The following is a 23,627-nucleotide window of genomic DNA, read 5'->3' on the forward strand; positions in this document are numbered from 1 at the left end:
CATATAATAAACCTCATTATTGTACACAAATGTACATGACATTTGACAACACTAAGTAAAAAAAAAAAAACATGACACAGAACATGTGATTTGCTAATATATTTACAGCAGTACACACATTTGGAAGTAAGTTGATATAAAATAATGATTTTATTATAAACAAGTTCACAACTAATTTATAATCATCGCTTTTACAATTTCACTATAGGTCAAATCAGCTGCCTTTTCCATGTTGCGTAGGATTTGACAAGCAGGATTTTACTGTAAAAAACGATTTTTAAAAAAGAGTCTAATTTAACCACATAAAATACTGAGGATTAATTGATCTAAAGAAGATTTGCATGTGGTAGAGGCAGTTGCATTGAGGTCACTTCTCAGAAGCAGATATAAATGGCAATGGCATTGTCCAGGCAAACTCAAGAGAACATTTGTAAAGCCTACTTCACATACAGGAGGGCCATATCTGAACCCTCTTCCTGTACTTAAGCCTATTAAGTTGCACTTTTGGTTGTCTTGCTTTAGAAGCCCCAGGATCTCTATCATCTTCCCACATTACATTTTCAATTTCCAGTGTGTAAATTTACATTGCATTTGGTCCTTGTCTTCTAACTAAACGTATGCTGCCCTTTGGCCAGGTCTCTCTTGAAAAAGAGATTGTACCTCAATAAGAAAATAAAGGTTAAATAAATCAATACAGCCCATGTTTAAATGGACTTCAAGGCTCCTTTACCGAACATGACTACAGCTAAGTGCGGGTTGGTAGGTAATAGTGGTGGGAAATGTCAGGTCCATGCCAAATCCAAGTAAACTCCTGTCAAAATAGATTCAAGTGTGATTCATACATTTATATACTGTTATCACCTACACACGCCACAGAGATCAGTAGTTAGGAGGGTAAGGCCACTGTACAGCATTTGGATTTTGCCCAACTATAGAGCTCTGCATTGGGGTGTCATAATACCCATAAAACCTAGCGGTGAAAAGTTTTTCCACCATTTATTTTTCCCATGGGGAATTTTAGAAACGCTTAAAATAAGGATTGTGTTTTGTTTAAGCTTACCCTGGTGTGACGGTTTGATAACCATGTAAATCTCTCCGACAAGGTGACTTTTATCAATATATTCATCTCTATTTACTCTCACATTCCAAAATGCTAATTAAAACTTGCACACGGCAGTTCACAGAATTGTAAATATAAATAAATGTAACCAATTTATTCAATACTAAATTTAGCTGACAGATAGTTAATCCAGATCACCATGGCATTTGTAGCTCTTTATGATAGCCACATTAGCAACTAATTAGCATTTCATTTTTGGGAAGTAAATACATGTGAATATATTGATAAAAAGTCACTTGTTGTCCTAGAGAGATTTACACAGTTATCAAAACATCACACCAGGGTGACGTGAAACACAGCTCTTATTTTAAGTGTTTGTAAAATCTCCTATGAGAAAAATGAAGGGCGGAAAAACGATTGGAACCATTTTATGGGTATTATGACTTTGGTACTCTATGTGACCTCCCCGTCTCCCCGGTTCATATGCAATAATATGTGTTGTTCACAATTTCATTTTGGTGTGTTTGTTTAAGAAACACCAACAACAAAGAGATGTGCGTAAACACAAAACGAGTCATAGCTTGATGCTAACTTTACAAAGAAGTGTACGCAGCTCAAGGATTGTAAACACATTCCAAACATTGCACACACTCCAGCATATCGTTTCACCAATTCTCAACCAAGCAGTGTAAATGACAGAAAAAAGAACATTCAAATATTCCTTCACGTTACCTGGGATTGCATAACATGATTCAGTAGAGGAATGTAACCAGTGTAGTACAGTACATATGTTTTCATGAAAAAAGAGAATGAAAATAAAAGAAACTTGTCACCCTTCACGTCACATAACAATTGTTTCACAGCTCCCATTCATAACTTGGTGACAGGATGAGGAGTTAAACAGTCGCTAAATCAACCTATATGCATTCTTATGAGAGTAGCTCGCTACTGGGGACTAAGCCTATGATAACTACTAGCATTCTGTTCCCTACATGCTCAGAGCACTCTGAAGAGGACCAGAATGGACCACGCCTTGCGGAATGTTTGGGTGTAGTGCACTATGCCTCACACCTGATTGTGTCAAAGTACTAGCGTACTGCAGAGACACATTTATGAATGTCTAATGTGTCTTTACCCTCGACGCACTTGTGTGGATTCGGTATATTCACCTGTAGGCCGTCATTGTAAATAAAAATTTGTTCTTAACTGACTTGCCTGGTTAATTAAAGGTTACATAAGAAAAAATACAAAAAGTCCACATCACCAATCTTTTCTCAAGTACCAGGAGAGGCTATACATCCATGACTCCATGTTAATGCAACTCTAGGCACATGTGAGAAACATATCCATCTCTTTCCCATGGATAGACAGCATGGTGTTCTTAACCATCATCATCAGTGAGCAACCCATGCAAGACAGCTAGTTTTGAAGGGTGTTAGGGTTGAACCCTGCAGCCTCCCCCTGTAGCCACCACAGGTGGTGGTACCTTAATTGGGTAAGACAGGCTCAAAGTAATGGCTGGAACCTAATTAATGCATGGTATGGAACATATCAAACATGTTTTCCATGTGGTTGATCCCATTCCATTCACTCCATTCCAGACATTATTATGAGCCATCCTCCCCTCAGCAGCCTCCTGTGGTAGCCACCCCCTGTAGCCTCTGTGAGGTCAGGAGAGCAAAGAGCCAGTGGTAGCACTGCCTTCCTTCAGCTCTGAAGGGAGTCTGAAGTCAGGGTCAGGGACCTTGATGTCTGAATCTTCCACGTTGATGACGAGACTTCTGGTTTTACTCTGGGCCTGGGTCTGGTTCCAGCGCTGCATCCTTCTACAGTAGTCATCTGGATTGAGCTGGTCCATCAGAGCAGCCTTCACTGTGTCAGAGGGGCAAATGCTGTTGTGCAGGGCCTGGAACAGGAACCTGAAAGAGTGGCAGTGAGAATGGGAAGGTATAAAAGTTGTACGTTTTTATTTATTTATTTAAAGATGGTTTTATGATGTGGGTCTCAAATCAAGCAGCAATTCTCTCTGAAAAAGGTTGGCACCACTGTGTTTGTGATTGTATACCTTGGTAGCAGTGCCAGCATGGTGGTGAGGGCACACACTCCGTAGAAGAGTGGTTGGGACATCTGTAGCTTGTCCACACCAAGGGGATTGTTGGGGGGGCTACACGTCACACACACCACACTGAAGACCAGGGTGAAAGAGAAGTAGAAGAGAGCACTACCCATCAGCAATAATGCATGTAGCCATGTCTGTAACACAGGAACATAGCACAGATCAACATAGGAATATATGTATATAAATAGAGTACATAACATGGAATAACAGGATCCCAGGTGCACTTATAGTTAAATGCCTCACACTAGTGTAGTCCACTAGTTGCCCCCTTCAAAATGCAGTATCATTATCAGCCTATGGGTGGGTCAGGTCAGGTGTGAGTCTCACCAGTGTGCGGCTCTCGATGACCTGGTGCAGTAGGATAATGAGGAGGGACGAGGCATTGATGGGAGAACCAAAGGAGAGCATGTCTGCATCCGACCCTGCGTATGCCTGACCAAAAATAAAGATCAAAACAAAGTTCATTATGAATGAGGAAATCCTTTGATGTCTTTATAGGCAGGGAATGGCATGATGCCCTATTAAACCGAAACTACTCCCAGATTACAGAGAACAACACCACCTCACTGACCCATTCTCAGGGTATAGGATTACACAATGTAGACACAGAACACAAAACACAATACATCAATGAGAATACAACTACTAGTGCAAATCTAGTGTAAATCAACTCACAAAGTAAGGAACAAAGAAACAGACAAGGCTTTGGTAAATAGCGTCCAGCATTGTCAGCCAGAAGGTAGAAGTGAGGTAGGCCTGGAGAGATAAATAAACAAAAGATATGAGTTAGTCTGTGTGTTAGTGCTGGGCTAAAACAGAAATGTACCCAAGGACCGGAGTTGGAAAACTTTGTCCTAATACTACCAGATTCCACCTTCACATACCTTGGAATTCTGTCCAGATTTGTAGAGCTCCGGTAACTTAATGAGGGTGTCTGCAGACACGTCTTTGTCCAGGATCCCGTAGAGAAGGGGAGGGACAGAGGTGAAGAGGAGGTTGAAGAAGATGAGCACCCAGGAGTTGGTCATAACACTCCCCGAGAATCCACAGAAGAACTGGTACCAGAACAGCAGGTTAACATACATCTACACACACAGGAAGAGAGTGGGAGGGAGGGAGGAAGGAAGAGAAAATAAAGAGATAGTGAGTGTGTATGTGGCTTTATGTGTGTGTCTGTGTGTGGGTGAGTAGGATATATTCTTACCACATTCTTGTAGAAGAAGTAGAGAATCATGTTTGCCAGGCGTGTGTAGCACCAGTGACCATGGACCAACAGCAGCTTGCGGAGGTGTTTAAACCTGGAGATGGCAAAGTCACTGGACATCACAGCCTGCATGCCCTCCTGGCCAGATATCCCAATGCCAACATCTGCTACCTGGATCATACTGACATCATTGGCTCCATCACCTAGACAAAAAGGATGCCCCAGACTTGAGAAATCGACATTTGAAACACTAAGACAGGGCTTTTCCTACTTATAATGCCTTCTAAATGTCTATAAATATGTATATAGTAGATCCTGTACTACTCATTTATTAAAGCGTTACTGACTCTTCCACTGACCTATGGCGAGGGTCATGACTTGGAGCTGGTCCTGTACCAGCCGTACCACCTGGCTCTTCTGCAGGGGGGTGGAGCGGCAGCAGATCACGGCCCTGCAGCACCGGCTCAGCTCCAGGAAGTCCCCTTTCAGGTCCTCCTGCAGGGCAAACTCCAGCGTGCGCCCGTCTACAACCAGGGTGAAGCCCGACGTACCCTCAGCTGCCTCTCCGCACTCCATCTCCGCCCGCAGCTCCAACAACAAGGCCTTGCACGCCTCCTGAAGAGACACACACCAGGATAAGGAAGATACACAGCAGGATGACAGGAAAGTAATTTGAAAGAGTACAAATAATTCAGACTATCAGGATAACATTCACCTTGCTACCACAATTAGCAGTCAGCAGGTGGTCTGTGGACCTGAGTAGTTTGCAGGCACAGGCAATGTTTATGGCAGTCTCTTGTTTGTCCCCAGTGAGGACCCATACTTTGACCCCTGCTCTCTGTAGTGCCTCGATGGTCTCTGGAACCTCTTCCTGGAGTCTATCCACTATCCCTGTTGCCCCTGGAGACAGAAACAGTAACACTACAATCAGCCATTGCAGTTGGTTGATGCTAGCCCCTAACCAAGTTGCTGCTTGAATTCACCCCCTTCAGGTTATAAACAAGTGTAGGAGCAGCACTTTTGACTATGAAAGTTACAGGCTGTACTTTTAATTGATTGGGACCCTATGACTAGTACTTTAGCAATACATTTAATAAATCACCCTTATTCTCCTAATGGTGCAAATAAAACATATCTGTGGAGTGTGGCACTTTACCCAGTAGAGTCAGGTTGGTCTCCAGTCTTTGTGCAGACTCCAGTAGAAGCTCCTCTCTGTTCTCTATACTGGTCTCCGCAAACGCATGACGCTTCAACCAAACCTCATACTCCTCCTCCTCCAAAACCTGTTAGCACAATAGAATAAACCCTACAAATAGCACTGTTGGGCGATTTTCAAAGTCATAGTCAATCAATCAACAACATAATACTTTTAGCAAAAATATTCAACTTTATCTTACAATCTGTGGATACTATGCAAATAGAAAAGTTCAGAATCTTTGTAAAAATATATGGCACATGGAACTCAAGCAAGGCTGGTTTACGGTGGGATGGACTTAGAGTAGCTAAGGGGTAGAATTAAAAGCTCATGATCTATAAGAGTTATGAATGAAAATACTAGATAATGTGTCCTGGATCTGTCTGAGTACTATGTATCCAAATGTAATATACATTTAAAAAAAACTATATTTCTGTTAAGTAATATTGTGTTTAAAAGCTCTATGTATGAAAAATGTGTTAAAAATGTACAGTACCAGTCAAAAGTTTGGACACACCTACTCATTCAAAGGTTTAAAAAAAAAAGTAAACAATTTTTTACATTGTAGAATAATAGTGAAGACATCAAAAATATTAAATAAAACATATGTAATCATGTAGTAACCAAAAAAAGTGTTAAACAAATCTAAATATATTTTCGATTTTAGATTCTTCAAAGTAGCCACCCTTTGCCTTGATGACAGCTTTGCACACTCTTGGCATTCTCTCAATCAGCTTAAGGAGGAATGCTTTTCCAATAGTCTTGAAGGACTTCCCACATATGCTGAGCACTTGTTGGCTGCTTTTCCTTCACTCTGCGGTCCAACTCATCCCAAACCATCTTAATTGGGTTGTTGTCGGTTGATTGTTGAGGCCAGGTCATCTGATGCAGCACTCCATCACTCTCCTTTTTGGTCAAATAGCCCTTACACAGCCTGAAAGTGTGTTTTGGGTCATTTTCCTGTTGAAAAACAAATGGTAGTCCCACTAAGCGCAAACCAGATGGGGTGGCGTATCGCTGCAGAATATTGTGGTAGCAAAGCAGTTTAAGTGTGCCTTGAATTCTAAATAAATCCCTGACAGTGTCACCAGGAAAGCACCCCCACACCATCACATTTCCTCCTCCATGCTTCACGGTTGTAACCACACATGTAGAGATCATCCGTTCACCTACTCTGCGTCTCAGAAAGACACGGTGGTTGGAACCAAAAATCTCAAATTTGGCCTCTTCAGACCAAAGGACAGATTTCCACTGGTCTCATGTCCATTGCTCGTGTTTCTTGGCCCAAGAAAGTCTCTTCTTCTTATTGGTGTCCTTTAGTAGTGGTTTCTTGCAGCAATTCGACCATGAAGGCCTGATTCACGCAGTCTCCTCTGAACAGTTGATGTTGAGGTGTGTCTGTAACTTGAACTCTGCAAAGCATTTATTTGGGCTGCAATCCAAGGTCTAGTTAACGTTAACAAACTTATCCTCTACAGCAGAGGTAACTCTGGGTCTTCCTTTGCTGTGGCGGTCCTCATAAGAGCAAGTTTCATCATAGCTCTTGATGATTTTTGTGACTGCACTTGAAGAAACGTTCAAAGTTCTTGAAGTTTTCCGGATTGACTGACCTTCATGTCTTGATGAAACTGTTCTTGCCATAATATGGAATTGGTCTTTTACCAAATAGGGCTATCTTCTGTATACCACCCCTACCTTGTCACAACACAACTGATTGGCTCAAACGCATTAAGAAGGAAATAAATTCCACAAATTAACAAGGCACATCTGTTAATTTAAATTCATTCCCGGTTGACTACCTCATGAAGCCGGTTGAGAGAATGCCTAGAGTGTGCAAATCTGTCATCAAGACAAAGGGTGGCTATTTTGATGAATCTCAAATATAAAATATATTTAGATTTGTTTAACACTTTTTTGGTTACCACATGATTCCATATGTGTTATTTCATAGTTTTGATATCTTCACTATTATTATACAATGTAGAAAATAGTAAAAATAAAGAAAAACCGTGGAATGAGTAGGTGTGTCCAAATGTTTGACTGGTGCTGTATATGTAACAAAACACATGTTACAAAAAAACATTGATTTATTTATTTTGTCCTCTGAAGATGGGTCAATAAAAATCTAATAAAAAAATAAAACACTTGTTTGCACAAGTCACCAGTCAACCACTGTGACATTTTGGGGTAATATATTCTTGGTTTGTTTGATAAGTGTGTGAAAATAATGTAATCTTCTGAGTACAATAACCTTTGTATTCTAAGCTGGTACAGAAAGCAGAACCACTGTAGACGTCTGTACCCTTTTAGCGATGCAGAGGGTGCGAAGGCCTTCCCTGGCGTAGTTGTCTAGGTGTTTCTGGGTTTGTTCTCTGATGTGACCCTGCCTGCTCTCTGACTGCTCAGCACCTTTAGGTGACTCTGCCAGGTCCATGATGACGGAGTCGGCGCCCTTGGTGTAGACCACCACCTGCTTGGTGAGTGGGTGGCGGACCACCACAGACATCCTCTTGCGGGTGGAGTCGAATGGCAAGATGTGGAGCAGGCGCACGGCCAGGTTGCCCATCCCCGGCAGCTCCACCAGAAGGCGCTCCAGCGAGTGTCCCCGCAGGGTGCAGTGGTAGGCCCTTGCCGCGTGGACCAGAGCCGCCTCGTCTGGGCTCTCCGCCTCATAGATCAGTTCGTCTGCCCCAAGTTCACAGGGAAGGTCTTGGGCTCCGTTAGAGTTCTCCAGCCCGCTCCAGGCCCCTGGGTTGAGTTGTACAATATTGTCCTCTTCACCTTTCCAAGAGCCATGTTCTCCCTCCTCATCCCCTTGGTCCCCATCCTCTCCAGGGGGTCCAGCCAACCCTGGTTTGATAATCAGGATGGAGGCCTCAAAGTTAGGCTCCCCGTCTGGATCTGTACCCCTCTTGGTGGGGATAGGGGAAGGGGTGGGGGTGAAGGAGGCTGGCTTGCCCCTGGCGAAGAGCCTGCCGGTGAAGCTGCGAGTACTCTCTGTAGTGTGTGGAGGAGAGAGTGTGGAGAAGCGGGGGAGGCTGAAACGCTGGAACAGCATCTTGATGTCCTCCAGGGATTTAAGGGGGGTACGGGAGACCTCAGGCACCTGGACCTGGGAATGCAATTGACAAGATCATTTTAATGGAATTGGCACCAATCCTGTTCTAACATGTACATTTTTGTTATATTCAGTGTGTGCTTTCACCCTTTGAGGACTACAAATGGACATTGTTTGGAGTTAAAACATTGAAAATATCTACCATTCTTTTAAAAATTATTAGAATGAAGCTATGTTACTTACCACATGGCGGGGTTGGTTGGGTGAGGACACCACCACCGTGTTGCAGATGGCCAGAGCCATGAAGAAGTCCACGATGTAGGTTAGCTCCATACTGGCGTCCGCCAAAAGGAAGAGCGGGGAGGACAGACAGTTCAGCTTCTGTACCAGGAAAGGGTCCGGGACTACATCCTTCTCCTAGATGGAAGATAGGAATTAGACAACTCATACCATGCTGTCAGTTGTGTGTGATTCAACTAATCACCAAGTCTTTGATTAGCTGAATCAGGTGTCTTCATGCTTGGCTATAACAAAAAAACGTGCATCTTCGGGGGGTCTCATTGCGAATGACTAAAGAAATACTGGGTGTATGAGTCTCACCATAGGGCTACTGAAGGCACTATGTCGGGGCAGGGTGGGGCTGGGGGTCTCCTCCCCCTCCCCTTCTGAGTGGCCTGTCAGTGTGTGCAGGGACACGGAGCTGCGGTTGCAGCTGAGCGACTTGCAGCTCAGGGACTTGGCGCTGGCACGTGACTTGAGCGTGTGGGAGCGGCCCATCGCCTCGTCGTCCTCCTGCTTGTACACTTCAAGCCTCCGCGCTGTCAGAAAGATAGACACAGAGGGATGAAAGCAATGGTTAAATACATTGTACAAAATCCTTAGTTTCAGGGTATCAAACATTCACAATACCATCTCTCATTAGTGCCCCTGGTAGTGGTGTAGCAAAATTAAATGAGACATCTCACCATTTTCCTCGTGGGGGTACTCCACCCCAGCAATGGTGCAACGCCGGAACACCATCTTGTTCTCCGTCAGTGTGCCAGTCTTGTCTGAGAACACATACTGGATCTGACCCAGGTCCTCTGTGATGTTCAGGGCTCGACACTGGATCCTGGAGTCCAGGTACTCATTGTAGAAGTCCACGTCGTTCTGGATGAAGAAGATTTGACCCAGTTTGACAATCTCGATGGACACGTACAGGGAGACAGGGATGAGCACCTGCCGAGGAGAAAATTGAATAAATTTAGAGCCAGGTTTTCACATTGACTCACAGTGTTATGACATTTAGTGTGCTACCTACCTGTAGTACTATGATCATGGTCCAGAACAGGTAAAAGCCAGCCAGGGCAGGAGATGTGGTGTCAGGGATCAGAAAGGAAGCTTCTTCCAGGTTCCTGAGCCAGAGACCATGGCCTGAGGGGCACAAAGAATTATATAGATGTGGTCAAAAGACTTGTTTACAGAAACTATATAGCTATGGTACAACAGCAAAGACCAATAACTGTGTGGTAGGTCACGATAAGCATTGTGTTCATATAGATTTGGTCAGCAACCAAATACAGCTGTACAGACACGTGTTCATATCGATGTGATAAGTTATACTGATCAGTACGGACCTATAGCTGCGGTCAGACACATGATGACCAGCAGGACAACACTCCACAGTATGTCCATGTTCATCCTGCGCTCCAGTTTACTGCGTTTATACCGCGGCCCACTGTTGTTCTTCATGGCTTTGGTCTCGTGACCTGTGTTCAAGATCACACAAAATAAGCATGGCTGTATACATGTATATGTGGTTTTATAGTAGACCTGGGTCAAAATACCCTGTGTTAGTGACTGTCAAATAAACATGAAGAGGTGATAGTACCCTTACAACAGAGACATTTGTTACGATGAAATTGCATAGGCACTGAAATGCAGCGCATAAGATGTCAGAGGTTGATTCTCCCCTGTATCACAATAGCAAATGCAGGAAGATGAGATGAATGGCGTGCATAGAAAGCCCTTGCTGGTACCAGAGCTGGTGTAACTGTATGCTTGCATGGATTTTGTAGTAATAATAATGGAAGCAGAAACCTTATCTGACTGAGCAGAAACAGGTTTAGCCTGCAGTTGTCAGCCCTGCCTGATGTGTCTAATGGGGACAAGGCATAAAAGGAGCTGGGGGCAGGCTACACTCCTAGCAGCCAACACTGATATAGACTATGGCAGCAGGAAATGTGGTAGTTCTCTTAACCTCTTAAATGTAAAGCCCCCATATTTGGGGACCCTATTTGATTTGTTTCATTCAATTCAGTCTGATATGAGAACGATAGCCCCAATCTGCAACAGTAGAGTGTCTGCGGAAAGCTGAGTATCTTGGCTATTGATCTGTGCCTTAAAATCTTTGGTGTGACTTACTACCATATATGGGCAGGCCGAGCCGATTACCTCATTTCAATGTCTGCTACCTACATTCCGGTTAGCGTTGTGAAGCATAAACTAAATAAACATGGAATACGTTGATTCACACCGAAAGCCAGGACTCCACAGATCATGTGGATGTCTTATTTGTCTGCCTGTGACCTACCGTTAATGATCACCAGCCCAGAGAGTCAAACATTTTATTTTACACAACATTTTCACCAAACATCTTACAAGGTAAACTTCAATTTGTGTTTGAGCTATAGCTACATGGGGGGTTTGAAATTAATCCCTAGGTTGGTAAGAACAGATCTAGCCTATTGCCAATGTTATCTGATTAAGCATGACTTAACGTCAACATCGAATGTCCACCGAGTGACTATCTTTGCGCATGACATATGTCCTGTTTATGCTCAGTGTGCATCTATTACACAGGGGATTCATCGACAGTCTTGTAGCCAATGAGATATGCTTTTCAAGGCTATGCAGTTGACCTGGCAAGGCCTAGAACATTTTATGCGTAATGCGAACTGTTGCTACCTGCCTCAGAGACGAGCACGTTACATTACATTATATTGCAGCACCGAGCACTCTACATTATATTGTAAGCAGATTTTCATTGGTTTAAATTTGATCACTTTAGCATAAAGGATAGCATAAAAGGCTTCTCAAAAGTAAATAAGTAAAAACTAAGAATATATATCGAACAGGAAACTAAAAAGAAGGACGCTATAAATAAGTATACCGACATAGAAGCTTTGAATAAAATACTAGAGCCTGACTCGGATCAGGGGAGCGATTTGCTCGTCTCGGGCCGACGAAGATTGCTTTCTAGAAGGATTGGATCCACTTTTGACTATGTATTTCGTATTTATACGTTGTCTGATTGTTGTGCTGTGGATTTAGTTTACAAGTCATTTCAATGCTATATAATTCCAAAGTAGTTGTCTGTTTAATATTAGTTCACTGTTTGCTGTTCTAAATTTCCTCATCGTAATAGTTTGGAGAGGCCACTAAGGCGGCAGCGTAGCCTAGTGGTTAGCGCGTTGGAATAGTAACCGAAAGAAGGTTGCAAGATCGAATCCCCGAGCTGACAAGGTACAAATCTATCGTTCTGCCCCATAACAAGGCAGTTACCCCACTGTTCCTAGGCCGGCATTGAAAATAAGAATTAAGATATAAAATAAATAAACTCTCATGGCCATTGTTTGTGGTTCTCACACCTGCCTTTGTCTCCAAAGTGTTACTGTTTGCATTTTGTCTGTGCTTCACACACTCTATGTGAGTCACTACAGATAAAGTTTAGGCTTGGTGTTTTTACTTCACAGTAATGTTTTGTAAATTTAGTCAACTGTAATTCTGTGTGTCTTAACAATATATCCCTTTATTTTATTCATCACCGAGTGGAGGATGCAGACTATTTGGATGATGACATTTGGGAGCCACCCCTCAGTGAAGGGCTTCATTCACCCTTCACTGCTATGTCAAATCACCATGTCTGATAGTTCCACATCAACTTTTCATAGACCTCTTGAAAAAGAAAATAGGGAGTTGTGGCACCATTCGTCCTAACAAAATCAGTTTCCCCAAGACCAAGGCAAACGACATGACAGACAGCGGAGAGGGGGACCATACGTTCTATCAGGACTAACAAGCTGCTTTTTGTGAAACGGAAGGACACTAGGGAAGTAACCATGCTCACCACACAGCATAAGGCATTCAATAACAACCATGTCTCAAGGAGGGTGAAAAAGGAAGAATGTCCCTATTCCTGTTTCTGTGAAGGACTACAATGCCAGCATGGGGGGTGTCGACCTATATGATGCTCTGATAGGCAACTTCCATGTCCTCCATAAGACACTTGTTTTCAAAGACTATCACGGCATGCACAAGCTATGGGGAAAGTGAAATCCAATCATCTATACCTGGATTTGTAAATAGTTCAGCTTATTTCTATTTTAGTGAAGGTCGCGTATGTAACCAAGTTTGTTTGATAAGACATTTGTATATATTTTTGAATATATATCGGTTGCTTTTATAAACAGTTAATTTGTATGTGGGACCAATACATTGGATATGCCTAGGCTAAAAGTTCAGGCACTTTGGAGAGGTTGAAAAAACACTTGGATATCCCCTGTATGTCCCCCGACACCACCACAATGTTAGAGGTTGGTGTTGTAGAAACTTTTACTTTTAGGCACATCCAGTGTGCAAAAACAGTACAATTACCACATTTGGACACTTTGGAGAGGTTGAAAGGACACTTGAATGTACCCTGGATACCCCTTAACACCACCACAATGTTTGAGTGAGGTTGATATGGTAGAAATTGTGTTTTTATACTGAACAAATAGCATTTAGGGATTGGAAATATGTAATAGCACTGGAATTCTCTCATTTACAGACATGCCACTCTGGGGAGTTTTAGGGACACTTGGAAACGTCCCATGACCACACCTGACACCACTTACTAAAACATCTGCCCATTTCTAGTTGTTAGGTCTATCAATCCCATTGTTCACATGTTGTGGAAGCCATCTGGTACGTTTCCAGGTTTGGGCATCAATAATTCACTTATAGCTTGTCAATTAAAGATTACTTTCAAAATAAAAAAAATGTATTTTGTGTGTGCTTGATCTTGTGTATTCTGAACTACAGTGCCTTGCGAAAGTATTCGGCCCCCTTGAACTTTGCGACCTTTTGCCACATTTCAGGCTTCAAACATAAAGATATAAAACTGTATTTTTTTGTGAAGAATCAACAACAAGTGGGACACAAACATGAAGTGGAACGACATTTATTGGATATTTCAAACTTTTTTAACAAATCAAAAACTGAAAAATTGGGCGCGCAAAATTATTCAGCCCCCTTAAGTTAATACTTTGTAGCGCCACCTTTTGCTGCGATTACAGCTGTAAGTCGCTTGGGGTATGTCTCTATCAGTTTTGCACATCGAGAGACTGACATTTTTTCCCATTCCTCCTTGCAAAACAGCTCGAGCTCAGTGAGGTTGGATGGAGAGCATTTGTGAACAGCAGTTTTCAGTTCTTTCCACAGATTCTCGATTGGATTCAGGTCTGGACTTTGACTTGGCCATTCTAACACCTGGATATGTTTATTTTTGAACCATTCCATTGTAGATTTTGCTTTATGTTTTGGATCATTGTCTTGTTGGAAGACAAATCTCCGTCCCAGTCTCAGGTCTTTTGCAGACTCCATCAGGTTTTCTTCCAGAATGGTCCTGTATTTGGCTCCATCCATCTTCCCATCAATTTTAACCATCTTCCCTGTCCCTGCTGAAGAAAAGCAGGCCCAAACCATGATGCTGCCACCACCATGTTTGACAGTGGGGATGATGTGTTCAGCTGTGTTGCTTTTACGCCAAACATAACGTTTTGCATTGTTGCCAAAAAGTTCAATTTTGGTTTCATCTGACCAGAGCACCTTCTTCCACATGTTTGGTGTGTCTCCCAGGTGGCTTGTGGCAAACTTTAAACAACACTTTTTATGGATATCTTTAAGAAATGGCTTTCTTCTTGCCACTCTTCCATAAAGGCCAGATTTGTGCAATATACGACTGATTGTTGTCCTATGGACAGAGTCTCCCACCTCAGCTGTAGATCTCTGCAGTTCATCCAGAGTGACCATGGGCCTCTTGGCTACATCTCTGATCAGTCTTCTCCTTGTATGAGCTAAAAGTTTAGAGGGACGGCCAGGTCTTGGTAGATTTGCAGTGGTCTGATACTCCTTCCATTTCAATGTTATCGCTTGCACAGTGCTCCTTGGGATGTTTAAAGCTTGGGAAATCTTTTTGTATCCAAATCCGGCTTTAAACTTCTTCACAACAGTATCTCGGACCTGCCTGGTGTGTTCCTTGTTCTTCATGATGCTCTCTGCGCTTTTAACGGACCTCTGAGACTATCACAGTGCAGGTGCATTTATACGGAGACTTGATTACACACAGGTGGATTGTATTTATCATCATTAGTCATTTAGGTCAACATTGGATCATTCAGAGATCCTCACTGAACTTCTGGAGAGAGTTTGCTGCACTGAAAGTAAAGGGGCTGAATAATTTTGCCCGCCCAATTTTTCAGTTTTTGATTTGTTAAAAAAAGTTTGAAATATCCAATAAATGTCGTTCCACTTCATGATTATGTCCCACTTGTTGTTGATTCTTCACAAAAAAATACAGATTTATATCTTTATGTTTGAAGCCTGAAATGTGGCAAAAGGTCGCAAAATTCAAGGGGGCGAATACTTTCGCAAGGCACTGTATGTAACTCCATCTGATCATTTCCTCAATCTCCCAGATATCTTTCCAAATATACCAGAATCATGTAATTGCACATGCATAGCAGTTACTTTTGGGTATGTCTATTTAGGCGACAATCTAAATTTTGCCATTACATCTAAGAGGTTAACAGCCATTATCCATAAAGGCAGCATTATATAGGCTTCATGACAGAAGGTTCAAGTACAGTGTTGAGTACACTAGAGGCAGATTATACTCTCACCAGCATAGCCTGTTACATCAGGGCTGCACCACAACTCCAGTGCTCAATGGCCACAGTCCTGCTGGTTGCCCAGGTATAGCTTGTAATATGTAGACAACTGGGTTGGATAATGGGACACTCCAAACCCTAGCGTGGGGTAGACCTGGGGATAGAGGAGTGTTTCACCCTCTTACCTGCATAGACCACGATGCCTATGATGGTCTCTGTGTTGCGGATGGTGCAGCTTCTCAGGAGGAGGTTGTCGTTGTGTAAGCCCACACGAGCATTACTGGGGTGCTCCCTGTAAAAAACATGAAAGTCACCTTGCCTTTCAAAAGTTGATAAAGTTAAGTCTGTTTCCATACAGTATCTGTAGTCAATTAAACCAGACTAAAATGAGACTCACATGTAACCTCGAAACCGGCTGAGGTCGTTGTTGGGGTTCTCGCATTCAATGCGACTGTGGAAGTTCTCTGGAGTCAACTCGGAACCCTGAAACAGATGACACTCACACGCTGTAAATATTTCCAATTTCTACTAGGCATTCTGGTTGGAACTTTTATAGAGTACCTTGTGAAATTCTGCGGTTATTTTCCTGCTAGACCCAAGGACAATATTTTTGTCTGAAATGTTTTGTTTTCTTCTTCTTCATTACACCATACCTTTACAGGAAGTGTACAGTTTTTTACACGTATATACAGTACAGTTGTGTAATGCAGGTAAATCATAGCTTCTTGCATCATGTTTTATCAAACTTTTTATTATTGTACCACTCCACCTTCAGCTGTACAATAAACGGCAGTGTTTAGTTTAGGCAGGTGCGAGGCACCCAGTCTCTTGCAAGCATGCTTTAACCTCAATTTTTTTAAAAACTGAAGTGCAATCATGACAATGTTAACAGCATGTTCAAACCAATGAGAGCGACGTGAGCCACATACTTGTGGCAGGTCTCTGACCACCTGTCTCTGTTTGAGGTTGGTCTCCCCGTCCAGGTTGGCCGTCTCGATGTAGCAGACGCCGTGGAGGTCAGAGGAGTACAGCAGCAGCATGTCTGCAGGGATGATCTCGTTACAGGACAGACGGACAAAGTCCCCCACGCGGACGTCCTGCCAACGCTGGTCCACATAAGTCTGCTGTTTCCTATCGTAAAACATACCACATACCTGTTAACTGCTTGAGGGCACAGAGTAGGACCATGTGAGTACTATCAAATATGACGAAGGCCTGAAGACCCTCTGTGGTTGAAACGTTGCCAACAATACCACAGGAGCAGAATTACAACAAAATTAAAAAGATTTCATACATATGAACAGTATTCACACAAGCAAGGGAGCATGCCTTTAACCAACCATTAAAAGCACCTAAACATGGTTATGTATTTTACACATTTAAAAAAAACTCCAGAAGACAACAATAACCCCGCACTTTTTTTGTTGTTGACATTTCAGTCGGTGACCTCTCTCAAGACAAGACCGTGAGGTAATCGTGTGTTGGAATAATCCTTTACAAATTAATTATGGGGCTCAGCACCACAAGAGAGACTTTAAAATGAAAATTTATTTCAGACAACCATTTATTTATTTTTTTACCTTTATTTAACTAGGCAAGTCAGTTAAGAACAAATTCTTATTTTCAATGACGGCCTAGTGGGTTAACTGCCTGTTCAGGGGCAGAACGACACCTTGTCAGCTCGGGGATTTGAACTTGCAACCTTCCGGTTACTAGTCCAACGCTCTAACCACTAGGTCCAACGCTCTAACCATGAACTACATGTGCTGCATTTAACCTGCTCATTGTGTGTTATGGTCTGGGTCAAGATTCAATTGTGTATACAGTCAGTGTGTGTGCTCCTTTGAAGCAGGGAGTGTGGTGTTTGTTTGGGTACACAGTAACACGCACATGACGGAACCACACCAACTGTAATGCTACCTGTAGCTGGTAGGGTGGGTGTTAACAAACAAGTCTTCAAATCAATCACAGGGCGTGAGTGTAAGGCTTCTCAAACACACAATGTTCCACCAGGCCGGTGTGTGAATATAATTTAAGGTTAATCATTTATCTCATTGTCCACCACTACCACCTTTTCCTGGCAGGAACTGGGAGTTTTCTGGTTAGAGACAATTACTGTAATAATGTGGTCTGTTTACATTCACCCAACATGAAAGAGTATGTTGAATAAAGTATGTTGGTGTGGATAGGCTATAGAGATTTTCTGGCCTCACTATACCTGAGGCTGTGAGCTATTGCATGGTGGGACATGTAGACCTGGGAGGAAGAACCAACAGGCTACCTCTACCACTCACTCCTAGACTCTGGAAAAGGGGATAGGTTTCAACAAGTGAGAACTCAGCCATTGAACATTGATTTTCTCTTGTCAAGGCCTTAAGTGCAGAGAGCCATCAGAGGAATTGAGTGAGTGATGTGTGTGTCCATCTCTCACATGGCACAATAATTATGTTTTACAATCACAGATCATATGATTTACCTTTTGTAGAGAGGTAGAGATTACGTCAATTTGTCCTACTTTCAGTTCAGCATATACCTGCTCTAGGTTGCATGCTAGTCAGTTCGATGGTACCATATACAGCCCTTAGTAAGTATAAAAAAGAAGCTGCAGATCTATAGGTCTGTAGGTTTTGTTTACATGTTAAAGTAGTTGTCACATATAACTACCAGTCAGTTTGTTAACCTGTTATCTCACATTTATCCATGCTTTGCAATATTCCCAGACCAGTATGCTTATATAGCTATCAGAATGTTCCAGAAACATACAGTATCAGTATGTCATAACAGAGCAGTTTACCGAATAAAAGCACACGTACAGTATGGTGTTTGTTTTCCTAATAACTACAGTATAAACGGATCTTGTGCATTTCAAACTGTTTTCAGGCAGTTTAACCAGTTTGTGAGCAGTAGTAATTCCATTTGCTCCAATTCAGAGATAATGAACAGCACTTTGCTATACGCAGATCTACCATGAATGTACACCGATTCACCTGGTCAATCTGTGATCCCTTGTTGATGCCACCTGTTAAATCCACTTTAGTCAGTGTAGATGAAGGGGAAGAGGCAGGTTAAAACATTTTTATGCCTTGAGACATGGATTGTGTATGTGTGCCATTCAGAGGGCAAGACAAGATTTAAGTGCCTTTGAACCGGGTATGGTAATAAGTGCCAGGCTCACCAGTTTCAGTGTGTCAAGAACTGCAAAGCTGCTGGGGTTTTCACACCAACAGTTTCCAGTGTGTATCAAGAATGGTCCACCATTCAAATTGAAGCTGTTCTGAGGGCAAAAGGGGGTGCAACTAATGTTTTGTACACTCAGTGTATTTACTTGCTGTAAATCTCACAGATGCGTCCGTTGGCGATCTTGTCTGATTTGTCTCTTCTATAGTCTTCCCAGAGATCCTTCACGGCTGTCACTGACAGCACCAGGAGAATGGGAATAATGCTGGATGAAAGGCATTGACCACTGGGATAAAGTTCAGAGCTGCCAGGAAGAGGAAACAGACATTTGCGAAGCGATGGAGTTGTTCAAACAGATTCTTGGGGACAAATGAGAGGAAGGAGTACTTGGTGGTGTTCACCTTGTTGCTGCTGTATGACTTGGGGACTTCCGTCAGCTCTTCATCCTCTGTGAGGGAGGACACCACCGTCCTTCTCTTCCTCCCCAGTTGGTCATTCGGATTGGAACTTTGTCCTTGGACTTGCCACACCAAGCTGTACATGATACCTAAGACCAGTGAAAAACTCCACCAGTTCAAATCCAGAGGGTTTACTTACTGGTAAACTTAAATCCAAGCCAACCTTTGTATCTCTCCAGTATTCCCAGCCACTCACGATCGACCGAGCTCTGCCTCTTGATACACACGCCTATTCTGTTTTACTGTCGTTGTCTATCCTGATCCAGGATGCAGAATCTCCAGGGTGAGGTTTAGATAAAGAAAATCTATCTACTTTGCAGGGGAGAGTTTAACACCTTGATCACTAACACTACACCTCGCTGCCTTAAGAGACCAAAAGAGCCACCCTTCCACAATCCATCACATCATAAACAACTCAAAGTTGAACTTTTATGACTTCCTAGATGGTCTGTGAAACTCTGGACAGCACAAAGGAATGGATAAATGAGTAACCCCATAGATTATCTGTGCTGTATGTATGGTGCTCCCTAATCCCACATACAGTAACACAGACAACTGAATCTACAATAATCAACATCAGATCCAGGACCACCGGTCCTCAGCTTTAGGCTCTGTGAGAAAGGTGTTCATGTTTGCTATGCTAATGGTTATACAGAACTGTAGGCTGTATCATGTAAATTGCTACTTCACCTTTGATCCTACTGTTACAGAAAGTCCCAGTATGCAATTCATGGTGCTTTGGTGCTGATTAACACAGCACACTGTAGGATATGAAGTTTGTGTTCAAGACGTTTTGAGACCTTCAATTTGAATGCTAGCATCATAAAATCAATAAAGCTGTCGTAATGCTGTAATTTCTCTGGTAACTAAGAACATTTTCATTAACACAGTAATAATTACTGTTATGTAACACAATTAATTTTTCTGTATGTGTATTGTGTAATAACTAAAGGCTCAACTCCATAACTATATATGTAGTAGTATGTAACAACACAGTGAATGTTCCCCTTAAAAAAGATAAACACAGGCCACTATTGTCCAGCCGGCCCACTGACCCGCTGTATACTGTGGCGATGTTGTTGTTGACCTTCTGGTCAAAACGGTAGCGGCGGTAGTCCTCCAGGGCATCCTTGATGGCGATGACGATGAGCACCACTACCAGGGGAATCATGGTGATCTCCTTCTGAAAGGCCTCCACCACCGGGACCCAGTTCAGCATCACCAGGAACAGGAAATATAGGTTGGCCACCCTGATGAGAAGAGACGAGGGTTTTGATAAATTCCACATCGACCCTTTAAGGTAGGGTTTCCCAAAGTAAGGGTTGTGACCACTGTGCTACAATAACAACTGGAGACTGTTTTTAAGATGTCCAACCGTTGTTTTTAAGGTAATCTGCTCATGTTCGCATTAGCCAATTCATGGACCGTCATTATCCAGGTTGCGTCAGGTTTATATGGAACAACATCACATGTGAACTCTGCGCACACAGGGAGCAGAGCGAGCAGTGACAATGTAATCACGTCACCCAAAAACATGGCAGATATTGGATGAATATAAAATGTAAAAATCTTCGGCTGTGAGTGATGGAGAGAAAAAAAACGTCCTCAGCAGCAATTATTTGAATATTTCAATGGATGTTTTGTGCACAAAGGTGATGACTAAAGTATTTTATTCTGAATTTTCTAATCCAACTTCTCTATGTGGCAGTCGATGGAAATTGTCTTTCTGGGCAAGGCGTCATTAAAACTGCAATACCGAAGCAAAACTGAAGGAGCAGTCGAAACAGTGCTTCTAGACCGGAACACTGGCCCCTTGGTTGGGACCCCATGTTGGGTCACCTGATATAAAAATTGGGTCATGAGGAAAAATTTGCACTTTGTTCATAGAACCAGGGTTACGCCAGTAACCTCTGGTAGCCGCTAGATGCGTTTATAATAAAAAGAGAGGTTTCTGTTTTCTTCCTACGAATGTGGCTCTTTCTTTTGAATGGTTTAAGCTACAAAATATAATGACCCCATCACTGAAAGATAAGACTCCGGAAAACGTAAATATTGTTTTTCTCTGCTATGCCCACAAGCCGTTAGAACGGAGTGGACAAGACCAGGCACTAAATCAGACTGGGGGAAAAACAACATAAATGATTTATCAATGACTTTTCTACACAGAAGATCATACAACATTACTGCCAGATGACCTTCTGAATTTCCCAATACATTTCAGTCACTTCAAACCATTCTGTCTTCTGATTGAAATACTGTCAAAAATATTGTCAGACTAATTTGCAAAATACATGGCCCAAATAAAACAAATAAACATCTCACTGGGCTAGGATGTCATTTCAACGTCTAATTTTGATTTACATTTGGTTGAGATGTCAAATAATGTGAATTCAATGTGAAATCAAGAAAACATTTCACCATGTCATTGGATTTGGGTTAAAAGTTGGGTGAAACAAATACTAAATTGCCTTACGTTGATGACTTTTTGCTAATCCAATCAATATTCCACATTGATTCAATGTCATAAGATTTCTATTTTTTGTTGAAGTTATGAGGAAACAATGTTAATGCAACCAGTTTTTGCCCAGTGGGATTTTTTTTACATAGTGGGGTCGCGAAAATGTTTTGATATCAGAATGGGTTCGCAGACCAAAAAAGTTTGTGAACCCCTGCCCTAAGGTTGCCTGTACCCTTATGGGTGCACTGCATTCACCATTTGGAATCTGCTCATTTTGAGTTCATTCACAAAGTACATGATTACCAGATTCTAATCAAGTGCCTCTAAGGCACTCCTGCTTGATGCGAGTCAATTCCCGACATCGACAAACATGATTGACCGATTATAATCAACTATGATCTACCCCATCCCCTGTGTAAGTCAGCATGTGGTTAGGGATCCCTCTCACCTGTGGAACTGCTGGAACAGGTTCATGGGAATGAAGCTCAGAAGGCTGTACTTGGTGGTGCGGATGCCGTTGCCCTGGCATCCCTTGGAGACGCTGTCGTACTCATGCTGGTAGGGTCCGTGGCGGGCGATGACCGTCCTCCGTTTGCCAGTGAGCTGTGCGCTGTGGAGCTTTGGGGAACTCTTGGTGGGCACGGCGTCAGGGGCCGAGTACCTACCTCGACCTGACTCTGCGGCCACCAGCTGCTGCCAGCGGTGTCTCACCCAGTGGATCTGCTCCATAGGCCCAGTGGCCTGGGCACCCTACACCCAGGACCCTGCACCCTCCCTGGGCCTGGGTGGTCAGACCTGGTCCTCTGGTTCCTGAGGGCCGCTCACAGTGCAGTTCTACTAAAAGAGAAAAATACAAAACAATCAGAAAAGTTTCAAAAGTAGTGACTTTGTGGGGAAAGAATTAGGACAGATAATAGGCCAGCTTCTTAGCTATGTACAGGAATCTAGAATTACACCTGAAAACCCATCTAAACAGCAGTAAGGTGAAGAAAAAAAAAGAATTTCAAAAATATACATAAGGAAAGATAAGATCAATTATGAAGGGGCACCCTACACCCAGGACCCTGCACCCTCCCTGGGCCTTGGTGGTCAGACCTGTAGAGATGTTTTTAGCTAATATTTCCAATACTTTGCACTAATCGCTAATTATTACACTGTACTGTTAACTATGTTGTTGGGAAGATTAGGTTAGCTGCACTTATTAGTGGAGGCCACTTAGTAGATGTGGAAACCCCTAAGCAATTATTAGGGCCCCTTTCAAACAAGTGTGCAATCATCACTGATGTACTGTATAGGTTAATATAGACTGTTTGTGTTTCACCAACGGACCTATTTAAGATAACATTTTGTTAACTTTTTAAAGTTTTTCTCTTGAAGTCTGGTTTGCTCCAAGAATGCCAGTGTGTCAATAATTTGAAAGACTGTCACGCCCTGACCTTAGAGATCCTTTTTATGTCTCTATTTTGTTTGGTCAGGGCGTGAGTTGGGATGGGTATTCTATGTTGTGTAGTTCTATGTTTTGGCCGGGTAGGGTTCTCAATCAGGGACAGCTGTCTATTATTGTCTCTGATTGAGAACCATACTTAGGCTGCCCTTTTTCCCACTCGTGTTTGTGGGAAGTTTACTTTGTTTAGGGCACATATAGCCTTTAGTTTTACGGTTTGTTTTTGTAGTGTTTATAGTTTTGTTTGGTGGCATTTTCGGCCATGACAAAGACTTCCTTTGTCTTAATCATGTTCCGGGTCTTCTGAATAGGTGAAACTCTATTGATGCTCTATTTTAAGGCACGCTAGCTAACACCAGCCTAGATATTCTAAACCAAAGGCTTTAATATCAGTGAGAACTAGGGAATAGGATGTAAAGAGACTTCTAAAAATAGATACCCATAACCCAATGTGACAAGCTGTCCCTTCCCCCACCATTGCAAATGTTTGATTTTATCAGGCTCGGTGAGTCATAAGCATATTCAAGAAAACCTGGTGGATTA

General features: G+C 42.6%; 1 protein-coding gene across 1 annotated transcript; it reads right to left on the reverse strand.

Annotated features, from left to right (window-relative positions):
• Positions 1 to 131: 131 nt before the first annotated feature.
• Positions 132 to 20,193, reverse strand: LOC110497783 (probable phospholipid-transporting ATPase VD). The gene is given in 20 exon segments (XM_036954749.1): positions 132 to 2,979; positions 3,126 to 3,313; positions 3,507 to 3,611; positions 3,855 to 3,935; positions 4,064 to 4,264; positions 4,384 to 4,586; positions 4,743 to 4,998; positions 5,099 to 5,283; positions 5,540 to 5,666; positions 7,881 to 8,690; positions 8,880 to 9,053; positions 9,237 to 9,454; positions 9,602 to 9,854; positions 9,937 to 10,049; positions 10,253 to 10,384; positions 15,733 to 15,839; positions 15,945 to 16,030; positions 16,477 to 16,678; positions 18,873 to 18,990; positions 18,993 to 20,193. Coding segments are annotated over 20 exon segments (4,083 nt in total). The 5' UTR covers positions 19,267 to 20,193; the 3' UTR covers positions 132 to 2,729.
• Positions 20,194 to 23,627: the final 3,434 nt, after the last annotated feature.

Source organism: Oncorhynchus mykiss, chromosome 19 (genome assembly GCF_013265735.2).
Source record: "Oncorhynchus mykiss isolate Arlee chromosome 19, USDA_OmykA_1.1, whole genome shotgun sequence".
NCBI classification, from domain to species: Eukaryota; Metazoa; Chordata; class Actinopteri; order Salmoniformes; family Salmonidae; genus Oncorhynchus; species Oncorhynchus mykiss.